The sequence below is a fragment of the Camponotus floridanus genome, unplaced genomic scaffold, assembly GCF_003227725.1.
Source record: "Camponotus floridanus strain SB8 unplaced genomic scaffold, Cflo_v7.5 scaffold67, whole genome shotgun sequence".
NCBI classification, from domain to species: Eukaryota; Metazoa; Arthropoda; class Insecta; order Hymenoptera; family Formicidae; genus Camponotus; species Camponotus floridanus.
In genome coordinates, this window is record NW_020229835.1 from 1,050,277 (window position 1) to 1,066,471 (window position 16,195).

At 34.0% G+C, this 16,195-nt stretch overlaps 1 protein-coding gene across 3 annotated transcripts; it reads right to left on the reverse strand.

Moving 5' to 3' along the window:
* Nucleotides 1–1,662: 1,662 nt before the first annotated feature.
* Nucleotides 1,663–16,158, reverse strand: LOC105256012 (WASH complex subunit 2). 3 transcript variants are annotated; one of them, XM_011265620.3, is made up of 13 exons: nt 15,960–16,158; nt 15,520–15,648; nt 15,271–15,456; nt 14,850–15,007; nt 14,415–14,772; nt 14,192–14,315; nt 13,919–14,110; nt 13,486–13,835; nt 12,837–13,138; nt 6,196–6,776; nt 3,936–4,835; nt 3,700–3,821; nt 1,663–3,473 (listed from the first exon to the last, which is right to left on the reverse strand). In XM_011265620.3, the coding sequence occupies exons 1-13, from the start codon at nt 15,960–15,962 to the stop codon at nt 1,971–1,973; spliced, it is 4,908 nt and encodes a 1,635-aa protein (XP_011263922.2). In that variant the 5' UTR covers nt 15,963–16,158; the 3' UTR covers nt 1,663–1,970. The 3 variants fall into 3 exon arrangements, with proteins under 3 accessions (XP_011263922.2, XP_011263923.2, XP_011263924.2); XM_011265621.3 differs by having other exon boundaries at nt 1,971–3,473; nt 14,850–15,004; XM_011265622.3 differs by lacking the exon at nt 15,960–16,158 and adding an exon at nt 15,914–15,931 and having other exon boundaries at nt 1,971–3,473.
* Nucleotides 16,159–16,195: the final 37 nt, after the last annotated feature.

Below are 16,195 nucleotides of genomic sequence, written 5' to 3' on the forward strand. Positions count from 1 at the left end.
AAGTTTGATGTAACAAAATATAAGTAAAAAGTATATATATATATATATATATATATATATATATATATATATATATTTATATATATATAGGGTGGCCTCGAACGTTCCAGCCAGACTTTGAGATCTTATAGGAATATTTAATTCTGAAGAAAAAATTTTCTATAAACATGGGTCGAAAAATGCTTCCTTAAGAAGTTATCACTCAAAAACCTCTGATGAAGGAAAAGCAAAAGGAAATAAGAAGAAAATGAAACTAAATAAATTTCTTGAAAAAAACGATAAAAATAAAAAATAAAAATCTTTTTCTTTTATGAAAATAAAATATATTTTTTATATATAATTAATATATGTAATTATATATTAATATATATAATTATATATAATTATATTATATATTAATATATATACAGGGTGAGGAAAAAGTATGGAAGCAAACAATTATTTCCGAAACTATTCATTTTTCGACAAAATGTCTTAGACATAATTTTTATGGTATGAAAAGATGTATTATGTGGCATAGACCTTGAAATGACCCTTACGAGCTGCATACAAATAACGTAAAAAATTTCAAATGGAACTCGTCAGTTTTTGTTACAGATTCTTGTAGCTGATGTCGAAATGTTTACAAAACACTGCATATGAGCCCCATTCCCTTAAAAACACTTCCAGTTACGAAACAATTGTGATACAAACAATTTGTATGCACATTGACATTGCTTACTGATTTCGTATCATGACGTTCAGTTGCGTCCACTAATAACAAATGTTATTTTCACGATGGCCCGATATGACAACAGGTACAATTACATGTGCGAAATCAGTAAGCAATGTCAATGTGCATACAAATTGTTTGTATCACAATTGTTTCGTAATTGGGAGTGTTTTTAAGGGAATGGGGCTCATATGCAATGTTTTGTAAACGTTTCGACATCAGCTACAAGAATCTGTAATAAAAACTGACGAGTTCCATTTGAAATTTTTTACGTTATTTGTATGCAGCTCGTAAGGGTCATTTCAAGGTCATGCCGTCTATGCCACATAATACATCTTTTCATACCATAAAAATTATGTCTAAGACATTTTGTCGAAAAATGAATAGTTTCGGAAATAATTGTTTGCTTCCATACTTTTTCCCCACCCTGTATATATATTAATATATAATATAATTATATATAATTATATATATTAATATATAATTACATATATTAATTATATATAAAAAATATATTTTATTTTCATAAAAGAAAAAGATTTTTATTTTTTATTTTTATCGTTTTTTTCATGAAATTTATTTAGTTTCATTTTCTTCTTATTTCCTTTTGCTTTTCCTTCATCAGAGGTTTTTGAGTGATAACTTCTTAAGGAAGCATTTTTCGACCCATGTTTACAGGAAATTTTTTCTTCAGAATTAAATTTCCTATAAGATCTCAAAGTCTGGCTGGAACGTTCGGGGCCAGCCTGTATATATGTATACGTACATGCCTAAGCCACAAAAGTTATTTGTATTTGTATTAAAGTATTATGCATATGTGCAATCCTCTAAGAAAGCGAATAAAATAATTTCGATATAAATTATTTCCTACACATATATATGTTTGCCTAATTTCAAATTTTTTTATATTAATATAATCTTAAAATATTATGCGAGATGTTGAGGAGTGAAAAAAATTTCAGATAAATTAATATAAATTAAGTGTTTAATCAAATAAATGGCAAGTAATTACACATGTGATAATGACTGCTTTGAAGAAATACACTTAAAGTCTATTCCTCAAATATAATTCATTAAATACAAAGCGTAGCAAGATGCGTAAAGACTAATCAAGACAAGAGGCTTGCAAGCTTTTTGTACAATTGATATATTAATCCATATTTCATTATCCTTTCCTTCAGTTTTTTTACATATATATATACTTTTGTGGCCGAGCATATAGAAAATCTCACAGGTATTTGTATCGAAGAATTATATTTTAGTCATCTTGAAGAAGACTGAGTGGATCCTCGACAATCTTCTCCGCCGTTTTCTTCAGATCCCTGGTGATCGATTTTTTCATGGTCGGTCTTGAATTCGGCGCGATTGTTGTCGCATTCGTCCTCGAGTCTATCGACACGGACGGTTGCTTGCCGAAGATACGATCGTCGTCGTCGTCGTTCTCGTCATCCGACGCAAACAGGGACTTGACTTTCTTGGGAACAACTTTCCTAGCGGCGAAAAGATCGATATCATTCTCATCATTGTCAATCTTCCCGCCAGTAGGAAAGCTGCTGCTCGCCACATCACCGAAGATATCCTTCAAGTTCGAGTTCTTGGCTTGAGAATCGCCGAGCTCGTGTTTGAACTCCGAAAACGACGTGCTATCTGATTTCTGCGACTGGCCGGACGATTCGACGAACAGACTGGAATCCTCGTCGTCGTCATCGTCGAAAATGTTGTTCCTCTTTCGTCCAGCCTGAACAGAATTCGACTTTTCCTGCTTCGTTTTGCTGAACGCGCTGCCGAAAAGATTGTCGTCCTTGTTCTGTACATCATCGTCGTCGCCGAAGAGAGCGATCTTTGTGTCCCGCAGCGGTTTCTTCACCGTTTTCTTCAGCGGTGCCGCGGAAAATAAATCACCGCCCGCGTCATCGTCCGCGAATAGATCCAAGACCTTCTTCCTCGGCTCGCTTAACTTGTTTGCCGCACTGGGAGAGAACAGACTATCATCCGATTCGGAAAACAGCAGTCCTCTGTTTTTCTCCGGCGATGGCGTCTTTGTGACGAATGCGAACAACTGACTAGGATCCTTGAGTGGATCGTGGCTATTGTCACGCAGAGGATCGCTCGGCTCTTCGCTAGACTTTCCAGTCATTTTTCTCTCCTCGTTGACCGAACGCTTATCGTCCTTCTTCTCGACATCCTTTAAGATATCCGAAGTATCCTGAGCATCGACATCTGATCGCATTAATTCGGAAGAATCTTGTTTAGGACTTTTGTTATTCGCTGCATCGATATCGTCGATCTTTCTGATCACAGTATCGATTAGGGGTTTGATAACAATGGGTGTTCCATCGTCAATCGGTGAAAGTATCGGTGCCCTACCGAACAATGTATCCTCTCTTTGAGGATCCTCCGGCAGATCTGGCGGCACGTCAAAGAGATCTTCTTCGTCGGTCGATGGCGACAATAGAGTGTTCTTGTTCACGCTCATCGAGCTCTCCTTGCTGATGCTACCTAGCTCGGACTTGTCATCCGTGGACGAAGGGTCGACTGTCGAACGTTGAACGTTATTGGCAGTCAAACGATCAGCTGCGCTGATCGACGGAGCGGAAGATAAATCTTTGGTGGACGAAAAGGTGTTAGTGTGGCTTTCGTCCAAAGAATTATCGTTGTCCGCGCTGTCGACTGTATCGAAATCAATGCCGCTGTGTCGCAGTGCGGACTTTCGGGCATGTCGGCTCTGAGGACGGCGTTTCGCTTGAATTCTTACTCGGCTCTAAAAAAATAGAAATATTCATAATATCTTCATAATATCTATTCATAATAAATAGATGTCTTAATTAATGTTAAAGGTGTGTTAAAACATAATATACTTTAAAATTGTGTTAAACATTAAAAGCTACTCTTTTCCTTCTAAAATACATTTTAAAATACTTTCGTGAAATATTATGCATCATTTAATAAAATATAAAAATTTGTTTATGTTTCAATTTAATTAATACCTTGGATGCAGTAGTAGACAATGTTTCTACTTGAGCTAGATCGTCGAAATTTATAGCAACTTCCACGTTACTAGTAGTAGAGATTGTCGTGGAATAAGAAAATTCTTTGTAGATGCTACCTTCTGTAAAAATAATTTCTCAAATTATTTCAAAATTCAATCTTTTAATTAATTTAATGAATATTCCAAATAAAAAGTATATTAAAATTACAAGTAGAAATCTCGAATGATAATCACCCGACACACTAGGAGGCGAAATACATCCATCGATGCCCTGATCACCGTCTTTATCCATGATGTTTTCGTCATCGTCCATTTTATCCTCGCTCTTCCTCCATAATGGTGGTGCATCCATCGGTGAGAGTATCTTCAAGTCGCCCATTTTACCCATTAGATTCTTTATCTTACCCGACACCGATTTTCGGGGAACCTGCTGGCCGTTTTGTTCTTCAGATGACGGCGAAGAAGTCGTCCGAATGCTCAGTGTTTTCGGCGGTGAGCTCTTCTTTGTCCTGCCATCTTCCTCAGCTTTGGAGATCGTCCCTGCGACATCATCTTTATGCTTTTCTTCGCTTATATCACTCTTTGCAATGACACTTTTGATTTCCGTAATCGCCTTGCTGTCACGACTTAAGCTTGAAGATTCCGAATCTTTGTTTTGCTCAGAAAGTTCCTTCTCGATGATATCCTTTTTTATTTCTTCTTTTTTATTTCTTCTTTCAGGTTTCGATCGCTCGTCCTCGTAAATCGGCCCTGAGTTCTTTTTGCCGAAGAGATCGTCGTAATCATCGTTCTCGAATAGGAGGCTACGGGTTTTCGTCGCCTTCGAAAACAGCCCATCCATGTAATCCGAAGCAGAATTGTCTCTATTTCTCTTCTCAGTTTCCAGACTAGAAGTATTTTTGGAGACGTCGATCTTTGGTTCAACTGATGCGCCTTCCTCGAACGAGGAATGTTTCTTGTTGCTCGACTTATTATTCGACGAAAACAAATCATCTTCGTCCTCGAAGAGGACATCAGTCTTACGGTCGCTCTTCGATTTTATCGATTTTGCGCTGGTGAACAAATCGCCGTCGTCGCCGTCGTCGTCAAAAAGACTGATCCTCTTCGACTCCATCTTCGTGTCTTGGGAATTATCTAGCGATTTAAAGAACAATGAAGTCTTGTCAAAATTAAACGCCATTCTAGGGATCAAAGAAATCAAAACACGCTCTACTTTAGGGTTGCACAAGACCCAAGATAATATTCGTAAAAATATTGTATTGGTATTGAAAATTTTGAAAAATTTAAATCTTATCTTGATCTTGAATGAATATTGATAGCAAAAATCTCGTTTTGTATTATCTTGTCTTGATTTTATTAACAATTTTTTATCTAATATTAAAAAATTATTTAAATAATATTTAAAATAAATATATAAATAATATTTAATATTTACATAATTTTTGTAATATAATTTGAAATAATTATTACTATTGTATTATATTTTAATTATAATTATTACTATGTAATCGATATAAATGCCGTCTGTTTACATAAAAAAACATTTACTGTTTCATGGAAAACAGAAATAAATAACTATTTACAGGCTCCAAGGGAATGTGCAGATATAAATATTTTGGAGTGGTAAAAAAATCAGGTTCATATTTATCCCACATTGTCAAAAATGGCTCGAGACATTTTAAGTTCAACTGCCTCGTTGTGCCAGTAGAAAGACTTTTCTCAATAGGAACTCTGACTATGTCAAAAGATAGAACCAGATTACAAAGTAAATCTTTAAAAGCACTAATGTGCATCAATTCTTGGGTGAAATGCACTTTAATGTCTAAAATTTGTGAGTTTGATTTCTAATTTATAAAAATGTTATATTGTATTAATATTAAACGTTTTTAAATTTATTAATATAAATGTTTTTATTGAATAAAATTTTTTTAAATTCATATATTCGTGATTTTTCTTTCATTTATAAATATAAATATTTTAGTTTATTTGAGAACCAATAATCTTGACAAGACCAATAATCTTGACAGTCTTAGTCTTGGTATTGTCTTGATAACTAATTAAAAATCTTGTCTCAATAGGAACTCTGACTATGTCAAAAAATAGAACCAGATTACAAAGTAAATCTTTAAAAGCACTAATGTGCATCAATTTCTGGGTGAAATGCTCTTTAATGTTTAAAATTTGCGAGTTTGATTTCTAATTTATAAAAATGTTATATTGTATTAATATTAAATGTTTTTAAATTTATTAATATAATTATTTTTATTCAATAAAATTTTTTTAAATTCGTATATTCGTGATTTTTTTTCATTTACAAATATAAATATTTTAGTTTTTTTGAGAACCAATAATCTTGACAGTCTTAATCTTGGTATTGTTTTGATAACTAATTAAAAATCTTGTCTTGATCTTGTCTTGAAATTCAAGACAAGACAAGACATATATCAGATATCAAGACTAATCTTGGTATCTCGTGCAACCCTATTCTACTTACCGATGTTATTGCTCTTCGACGTTACTGAATATTGTTCCCGGCCGCGACTATCGAACAAATCGTCCGAGGTGTCCCTCGATTTCGATTTGGCCACGCCAAATATATCGATGTCCGGCGCGTCTTTGCTGTCGAATATGTTATCGTCGTCGAACAGACCGCCACTTTTCGAGAGTACCTTGGTCGTTTTCTCGCTTGACGATACCGCGGCGAGAAAGTCCGTGCTCTTTTGCGACCTGGAGCCGGAGCTCGCGGCGGAAAAGAGCTCGTCGCCGGAATCGGAATCGTCGAAGAGCAGCGAGGTCTTGGATTTTGGAGCTCGCTTTGAGTCCGACTTGGTGGGCAACGGCGGTGGCCCGAAGAGGTCGTCGTTCTCGAACACGTCGTCCTGTAGCAACGACAAGCTATTATGCTGCTCCTGTCGCGATTGCTGTTGCTGCTGGTTATTGCTGTTGTTGTTAGCGCTCGCCGGGTTGGCAGAAAGTGTTTGCGCCGTGAAGAGGCTATCGCTGGTAACGCGCTCGCGATAGATCTCCTCGGATTTCAGCCTCGTCGAGGTCATCTCCGGTGATCCAAGGCTCATCCTGAGGAAAGAAGAAGCTTGAGTATTTTCAGTTACTTTGCGAATCATTGAACGAAAGCGGTAAATATTGATATTTATCTTTCAACTAAAATCAGAAAAATCGATGTAAATAAGATAATAAATAAATAATTATAAATAAATAATAAATAAATATACAGGGTGTCCCAAAAGTCCCGGACCGAATATTTCATAAACTATGCACTTTAGAAAGAAATGTTTCAGACAAAAGTTGTATGGCTTGAAGGAAGCCATCAGATAGTGGCAATGATTTGATATGAGGGAGTCATTTGAAAGTCACCGTCATATTCATTTTCGATTATCTAACCTTAATAATTTTATGTATAAAATAATGCGAGGAATCAATTGGTGTAAAGAAAAAACATAGTTGTTTTTAAGAAAAAAATAGTAATTTGCAATTAACAATTACATATATTTTTTTAAAACAACTATGTGTTTTCTTTACACCAATTGATTCCTCTCATTATTTTGTACATAAAATTATTAAGGTAAGATAATCGAAAAATAAATATTTTACTAGATATTTTATGGTTTATGCAAAATTAAGAAATGATTTCGAACTTCATAACTCGAAAAGTACTCAATGAAGAAATACTTTATTATAGTATTTTGGAAAGCTCTCGAAATAAGCTACACGAATGTGTAATAAAAAATAGGGGGTTCCATTTAAGAAATTGACGGTGATCTTCACGTGACTTTCAAATGACTCTCACATGTCAAATCATCAATTGCCACTATTTGATGGCCCCTTTCAGGCCATACAACTTTTATCTGAAACATTTCTTTCTAAAGTGCATAGTTTAGGAAATATTCGACTGGTCCGGGATTTTTGGGACACTCTGTATAAATAATAAATAATAAATAATAATAATAAATAATAAATAAATGTATAAATAATAATAATAATAAATAATAAATAATAATAAATAATATATAAACAATAAATAAATAAATAATAAATAATAATAATGATAAAAATATAACTTAATAATGCTTGAGATTATTTTTTGAGGGAGGAAGACATAATGTTTTGTCTTACATAAGACGTAATGCAATCTATTAGTGCAGACTGTAATCAAGTCTCTCGCCATACATTGATAAAGCAAGATAAACTTATGACCTAAATAAATATTATTTGATATTAAGAATAATATGTGCGACATCCACGTTGCAAACAGTTGTTAAAGAACCTGTATATTTAAAAAAAAAAATTTTTGCAGAATTTTTTGTGTCTTTTCCTTATAATCTATCAAGTATACAATAAGGTGGTGCGGACTTTGATTTCGCTATCAAAGGGAAGACTTGGTAATAGACGACACATGTCTGGACGTACACTTTTAATCAGAGTTTTAAAGAGCAACACGATGATATAGTATGCAAGTGAAAATGATATGAACACATCGTGATGATAAATAATTCAAAGCAAACGTTAGATCGTATTGTATCAATTCTTGTTTACAACAAATTAATCGAAAGTCAGAAGTTGTGCCATAGATCAACTAGAATTAGGCAAATGTCATTTCTTACGATTTGTGATTAATTGATTTAATGATTCATAACAAGAACTTATTCATTCATTTGCAACGATATGATAATCAATGTTGTAAAATATGAATAAATTTCGACTTTCACAACTTATTTTATTAAAGACAAAATTTTAAAATTAAAGTGGTTTGAAAGATAAGAATCTAGGAAAAAATTAAATTAATTAAAGTTTGTTGTCACAAACTTGTTTATTTAATTTTTTCCTAGATTCTTATTTTATTAAATTTAAATAATTATCTTCCTGTAATCTTTATCTATTCATCTGAAATATTAAAGAATTATAAATTTGGCTCTTAGATAATTATTCACGCGCATTTAAAAGACGTTCTAAAGATGCCACAAGACATCAGTTTTATTTTTTAAGACATCGTCTTTTTTTTTGTTTTAATCTTCTAAGATCCTGAGTTATTATTTTTGCTATAGAACTTGTAAGAACTTATTAAAGGACAGTAATCCGGTTAAATAATGCGACGTAATGCAAAGTAATGTGTGAGTAATTTTAGAAAAAATGCATGTATTGCAACAATGGAAATTTCTCGGTTTAAAAAATTTTAAAAGAAAATTTTGCTGGAAATTATATAAATATGATATATCTCATAAATGTGGATGATATAATATATTAAAGCTCTTTGTCTCGATTAGGCATAATTACCATAAGTATTCTTGACTCAAACCTTACGATGCTGATTTTTTTATTCATTTCGTAGAAATAAGATATTCTCTGCTCTTATTTCGTAAAAATAAAATATAATATACCAGGTGTCCCAGTTATCTTCCATCATCTTTCAAAGACAGATTCCTGAAATCATTTGAAGACGATTTTTCCTCAGCGAAAATGTCAATGAAGACCATCATTTTTTGCATGTTTCCGATTTTTGTCATCATATATCTTTGCAATTAAGTCTTAAATTAAAACTCAACCAAAATAAACTCTATTTAAAATTAATCAAAAAATATGATTTTGTTAATATTTTATTTCTACAAAGCTTAGTTTACGAAAAACCCCTTATTTCCAATCACTTATAATTCGAAAATTATTAGTGCCTCGACATTTTCGTTGAGGAAAAATCGTCTTCAGATGATCCCAGGAATCTGTCTTTGAAAGATGACGAAAGATAATTGGGACACCCTGTATGTATATTATAAAAGCTGAAGAAAAGCTATTTTAGCCTAATTATTGCTTCCGTTTCCTGGTGTCTTTTTAAGCAAGAAAAAAGACGAAGATGAAGGTCTGTTTTGCGATCTTGTTGATATGCAATTTCGCTCACGCTGCGCATTTGCCAGGTAAATTTGCAATAACTTGATAATTAGAAAGATATATTGCTGAGAAGAAGATATGCAGATGCTGTGAAATTAGAAGTAGTGGAGCGCCTTAAAATTTGAAGAAGTTTCTGTCCTTTAAATAATCATTCTAAAAATGTTGTGAAGGCTAATGATGCTTCCAGCGTACGATGCCTCTCTACGATAAGATCTTATTTACATAGGCAGCTGTTCGTTTGGCGGAGAGACTCTAATTTTGCGTCAACATACTCGTGGATGTTTACGCATTACTTGTTACCAAGGGGGAACAGTAACAATACTCGGATGAGTCCTAATTTTATCTCTCAAATTAATCCTTCTTAAAGTATCTCTTCGTTACATCTGATGTAGAGATACAAGACTTTGTAATATCCTGAAAGAAAAAAAATCGTGTCGCTTTTAATTGATACTTTCGATCGTTTAATTCTCTATTCAAGAAAGCCGATTATTAAATAACAAGCTTTTGATAACCGCTTACCTCGACCTTCAACTTTGCAATTGATTGCGAATCAATTTTTACGAGATGCGCGATTAATCAATAATAACTGATACATGCGCGATTGATCATTCAAATAAAAAAATTAAAAATTAAATTAAATTTAAAAAAAATTAAATTAAATTTTAAAAAAATAAATAAAAATCAAGAAGAGTCTACTTGAGATTCTGATCGAAGAATAATGTATCATTTTTCGTATAATGTTGAATATTAATTTACATGCGCGATTGATGATTCAAGTAAAAAAATAAAATTAAAAAAAAATAAATAAATAAATAAATAAAAATCGAGAAGAGTCTACTTGAGATTCTGATCGATGAATAATGTGTCATTTTTCGTATAATGTTGAATATTAATTTACCAAAGCTTTCGAATCCGCAAAATCGGTTACGAGAAAGAACTATTTATAGTTTCACATGCGTGACTTCCACTCTATTTGCGACGCAGAGAAAGTACATGGTTTCTAGAGCACGATTTATTTGCCAACAAATCAAAGAGACTACGGCTTATTTTAGTTAGCGCAACAAGATGATACTCTACTCGAAATAAGAGAAATTTTACATCTTTTTTTTCTAATAAATATAATAACACACCAATGATATATACTTCTCTATTTAACAATAAAATTTTCTGAAGTTCTCTAAAATTATTTATCCATTTTCAATTTTACTTCATTTATTTTCTGATCCTGTTGAATTTTGACGATATTCAATTATTATCATGTTTCTTTCTTAAGGTCTTTTCTTTTTTAAAGTGTCCCTTATTTTACTGTCCGGAAGAGAACCAAATCGGTTATCGATATGGATTCTAGCAAGCCTTTCCCAGACTGCGAAGGATTAATTTGTAAGATAAAAAGGTCCTCTTAAAGGAACTCTTATATATAAGATCCTTTTTATATTAAATATTTTCTCAAAATAAAAATATCGCTCTCGTCTGAGCCTAAAAAGATACCGAGATCGCCTCTTTCCTCGCTTGCCTGTTTATCGAACCAGCAGAAAAATTGAGATGACTCGCGGCGCGATAATCACAACCGAATTTATCTACTTGCGTCCTGGTGCCTCTCGTCGCTCATACTATTTTTAGTTCGCTTCATCGTTCTTTACGTGCGACGAAGTAACGGCAAAAACACTTTCCTCTCTTTATTCACTCGTCAATTCTGCAAAACTAAATAAAAAAATATTAGCATTAATCCAACTAAATCGTCGCCCGAATTCTCGTTTGTCATTTTTCAAAAATAAACTAAAATAAAATAAAATTCTTACCTTGAAGAAAAGTGATATTTCGATTAATATAAATAAATTCGGCTCTTGAATTGAAATTAACTGGAGAGTGCATCGACTTTGACGTTTTCTCTACTTGCCTTCCATTCTCTCGGAGCTGACAGATGACAGTTTCTCGAACAAGAGAAAGTTCGCAGACCGACGTTTTGCGAAAAAGTTAGATGTTATTTTCATGAAAGTCACTTCGAGGTAAGATTTTTTTCTAAAAAGATTTACTCGGTCGTCGTCGTTCCTCGAGATTGGACGGTGAGAGAGTCGACAACTGGCGACAGGCAACGCATATTCGTACTGAAGAAGCTCGCCTTGGATCGCTCGCGCGGCAGCGCGCGTAATGGAACGTAACGTGGCGAGTGACTAATGTTTGGGTCATCGATTCAATGATACTATAAAGTACTTGGCACACGTGTTGATTCCAGGAGAGAGAGAAAGAGAGAGAGGAAAAGAGAGAGGATGAGCTGGCATGCACGCCTGAGGAGAGACTGCAATATCTAAATAAATAATCCTCAGGAATCAAGAAGCCTCAGGTAGGATTGACCTCGACGACGATTCTCATTCCGCACGCACTCTGGATGCAACGTGAATACGCAATAAAGCCGCTATCTCTTTGTTTTAGACGCCGTCCACGGTAAACGTCAGTATCATGTATCTTCGCATACGGTTTTATCCACGGGATGTAACTTGAGATTCTCAAAGAATTATTTAGTTCGACATTTGATGCGAGTAAATGCGCGCGATCGGTGATATTCTATATCTAAATTGAGGTGGAATTTTAATATCTGCAATTTAATCCAAGAGATTAACGCGACAGTAATTGCTTTGTGAGGCAAATTCATTAATCAACTGTCGTTTCAAGTAAAGAAAGAAATAATCCTTCAATTTTATCAAGCAGGATGCACTCATAGCACAGAATATTGGAGCAATATTATTAATACTGTTGTAACATTGCAGCAACATTGCTGCAATATTGTAATATTGTCGCAACATTGCTGCAATATTTTGTAATATTGCAGAAACATTGCGATATTGCCACAACATTGCTGCAACATTGCAATATTGTCGCAACATTACTGCAATTTTTTGTAATATTGCAGAAACATTGCTGCAACATTGCAACATTGCCGCAACATTGCTGCAATATTTTGTAATATTGCAGAAACATTGCAATATATTTTGTAATGTTGTAGAAACATTGCTGCAACATTGCAATATTGCCAAAACATAGCTGCAACATTGCTGCAATATTTTGTAATATTGCAGAAACATTGCTGCAACGTTGCAATATTGCCGCGACATTGCTGCAACATTACAGTATTGCCACAATATTGCTGCAATATTTTGTGCTGAATGGGTATTCAACATTCAAAAAAATTTCTAAAACACTCTAAAAAATTATTAATTGGAAACGAAGAGAATGATAACTTGCCACAAGCTGGATTCAACTATATGATTGATGGACGGCGTATATATTCCGCTGCTGTTGTTGGTGTTTTCGGCCAATACGTTCTCCGCGGAATTTTCGGCCGGCGTGATTTGCAAACGGCAATCCGCGTCGCTATTGTCTCTCTCCGCAGACGCTAACTCGGCATTGCTTTTTGTCACATCGTCATAGTTTCCGGGCGCGTCGCTATCGGACGACGAGCCGGATGATTCCCGCCGTCGTTGCATTATCTGACTCGACAGTTTGCTCTCGACGTCCGATGACGAAATATTGCCGAGCACCGATTCCTACAATTTATTTTAATCTCTATTAACCAAGTGCATAGATTTTATTTTGATACATAATTGTAATTTTAGTTTTTTTTAATTAGTGCAATTGATGCAAAAATATTAACATTTTTTAAATTATCAGTGGAACGCAAAAATATTAACGTGTAATTAACATTTTATGATAAAAAAATAACATGTAACTTTGGAAATTTAAATTAAATTTATTAAATTGCATTAAATTTAAATTAGGTAAAATTTATTATTTATTTAAAATTTATTAAATTGCAAAAAAGTTTGTGTTCTGAAAAGTTACCGAATATAAATATCAATATATTGTTAAAGAGATTACAAGTCGACAACCTCACCTTTTTATTCGATTCCTGAATCGTATTTGTAGAAGATGGCGTACCCGCAGTTTTATGAGATTGCTTCTTGGGAATTCCAAAGAGATTCGCATCATCGTTTTCATCATCGTTGAACAAGCCCGAGGATGACATTGATTCTGCGTTGATATTGGATTCTGGTGTGCTAGTGGCGACTTTACCGGTAGTCCCCATGACGTTCAAGAATTTCTTGGCTGGAGGACGAATATTATCATCGATGGTGGGTTCTTTCGCGCGTTTCTTGACGATGTTCCTTGACGAAAAGATGTCCGAGTCATCGTCTGAATCGGCATCGGCAAACAGATCGTCGATCGCCGATTTTGGCTTCGTTGCTGAAAGGATGGATGAATTTGAAAAAAAGGATAAATTTAAAATTATTACGAAACGAGAGTTTTACAAAAATAATGATACTTACAAACTATATTAATCGGTGGCGGTACATCAATACTAGGTGGTATAATATTGTTGCTCTTGTAAGATTTGATTGGTTTCTTCTTCCACAGGTTTGCAGATACCTCATCATTAAAAAAATCCTTCTTGTCGTTGAACAAATTATCTGAATTATCGTTAAATATATTTTCATCCTTCTCCGACGCAAATAAATCACCTGATAAAGAGATTATTGAACCTTGTAAATATTTTATTTATAATTTCCATTTTTATTTTCATAATAATATTAAACACATACCTTTAAATCGATTGATTGACGATTCACTGGCCTCATCCACAACAATAGGATTCTGTGCTTGGCGAACAGTACCTAATCGTTTGGCCAACTCTTCTGCAAAATTAGGCTCCGTTTCGTTTGACGTCTGTAATTACAAACAATATATAAAAAAAAAGTTTTCGACTGAAAAGTTTTAGAAGGTAAAAATATAGAAGGTAGAGAAATTTACAGTCAAATTGATTACCTTTGATACATTGTTAGGTGTAACAGATTCCGAAGCAGAATTTATATTATTCTGAGAAATTATATCCGCCTTGTTGTTCATGTAAGGTGCATTATTTGAATCATTATAGTTGTCCGAATCGCTAGAGGACGATGACAATCTTGCTATATTTATATCCGGATTATGTCGGCTGTTAAACATCTTTTGCATACTCGCGTCCTCCTTTTCGCTTTCTGATTCGTCCCTTTCTTCGTCGGCTTGTTCGGATTCGCTGCTGCTGCTCTCCAAACCTATTTTATTCGATGCCGTCCATTTGTCAGATCCAATAACATACGGTAACGGTCGATCTTGATAGGGATCATTGGGTTCAACAATGACACTGTAAATCAACGATAGGAATATAATTTAGAATAAAAATTTTATATATATGGCAAATAATGGCACATTGTGATATACCTGAACATTACTGCACCGCCTTCATCTTCCTCTTCGCTGTCGCTACAAGCTACATCCATTACTTTGTACTTTTCATCCATTATATTTAAACCTTGCTTAACACTCTCGCTTATGCTGGCTAGGAGATTCTCTGGTACTAAATCCTGAGTCTTTATCTTCTCATGAAAATTAAGAAAAATTTATTTTATTTTGGATATTAAAGAATGGACTTTTCACAGACATTAATATTGATATATTAATATTAATATAATATTAATTATATTAATATATTAACATATTAATATAATAAATATTTATATTAATATTTATATTAATATAATTAATATTAATATTAAATTAATATTAATATAATAAATATTTATATTAATATTAATATAATATTAATATCAATATTAATTCCTTCAAACACATATGTACTTACTTCTTGCTTCTCAGAATTTTCCTTAATTTCTATGTCATCCTCTTGAACACGACTTTCAATAAATTGAGTATTGGCTAGTGCCAAAGAAGTATTAGTAACATTATCCACTAATATCTCTGTTTCTTTTAATTGTGTCGTTAACATGTCTAAAGCAGCTTGAGTTTTGTTGGTTCTAGACATCAGATTCTGGAATTTTGTACAAGTTATAAAAAACATAAGTAAGTATCCAAATCGCAAAGTAAATCATACCTCAGAAAATTGTTGAAGATGTTTGAGAAGGCCGACATCACCCGCCAGACTCCACTCCCTCCTCTTCATCCTCATCTCTTCCGTGGTCCAAGGATAATCCCATGACTTGTCTATACCGTCTGACGATTCCTGTCACACGATGCAAATAAAGAATCAATCAAAAAACATTTCATTTCTAGTCGCAATAAAAAATCTCAAGAAAAAAGATATCATCATCAAATGAAATATGTATATCAACAAGTGCAAGGTTTCTGACTTATTTGGACGCAATTAAATTTAGAAAAAAAAAAAAAAAAAACGATTCTTCGACGAAGATCCGTGAAAGAGACTGCGCAACCTGATCGAGTGACCTTCCACAAATCTATAACAAGTATCCTTATTTATACCCGCTAACCTAGAGCGGGAGCAGATGTCGAAGTTTCCTCGCGTATCTCACTCACCATGTCGAGCAACTCGTGTCCGCGTCTAATGCACGGAGAAAGCAACGGAAATTTTCCCTCTCGCGATCACATTTAAGCGAGTCGGCCGAGGAAAACCGTGCGCGAGCTCTCCTTATCGGGACTCGCTCGAAAAGGGGAGAGGAAAAAAAAAAGAGACGGAGAGAGAGCAAGAGAGAAACGCCCGCACCGCGAGCGGATTATCGAAGCAGCGTGAGCTTTCGGAGCTGTCACAAGTC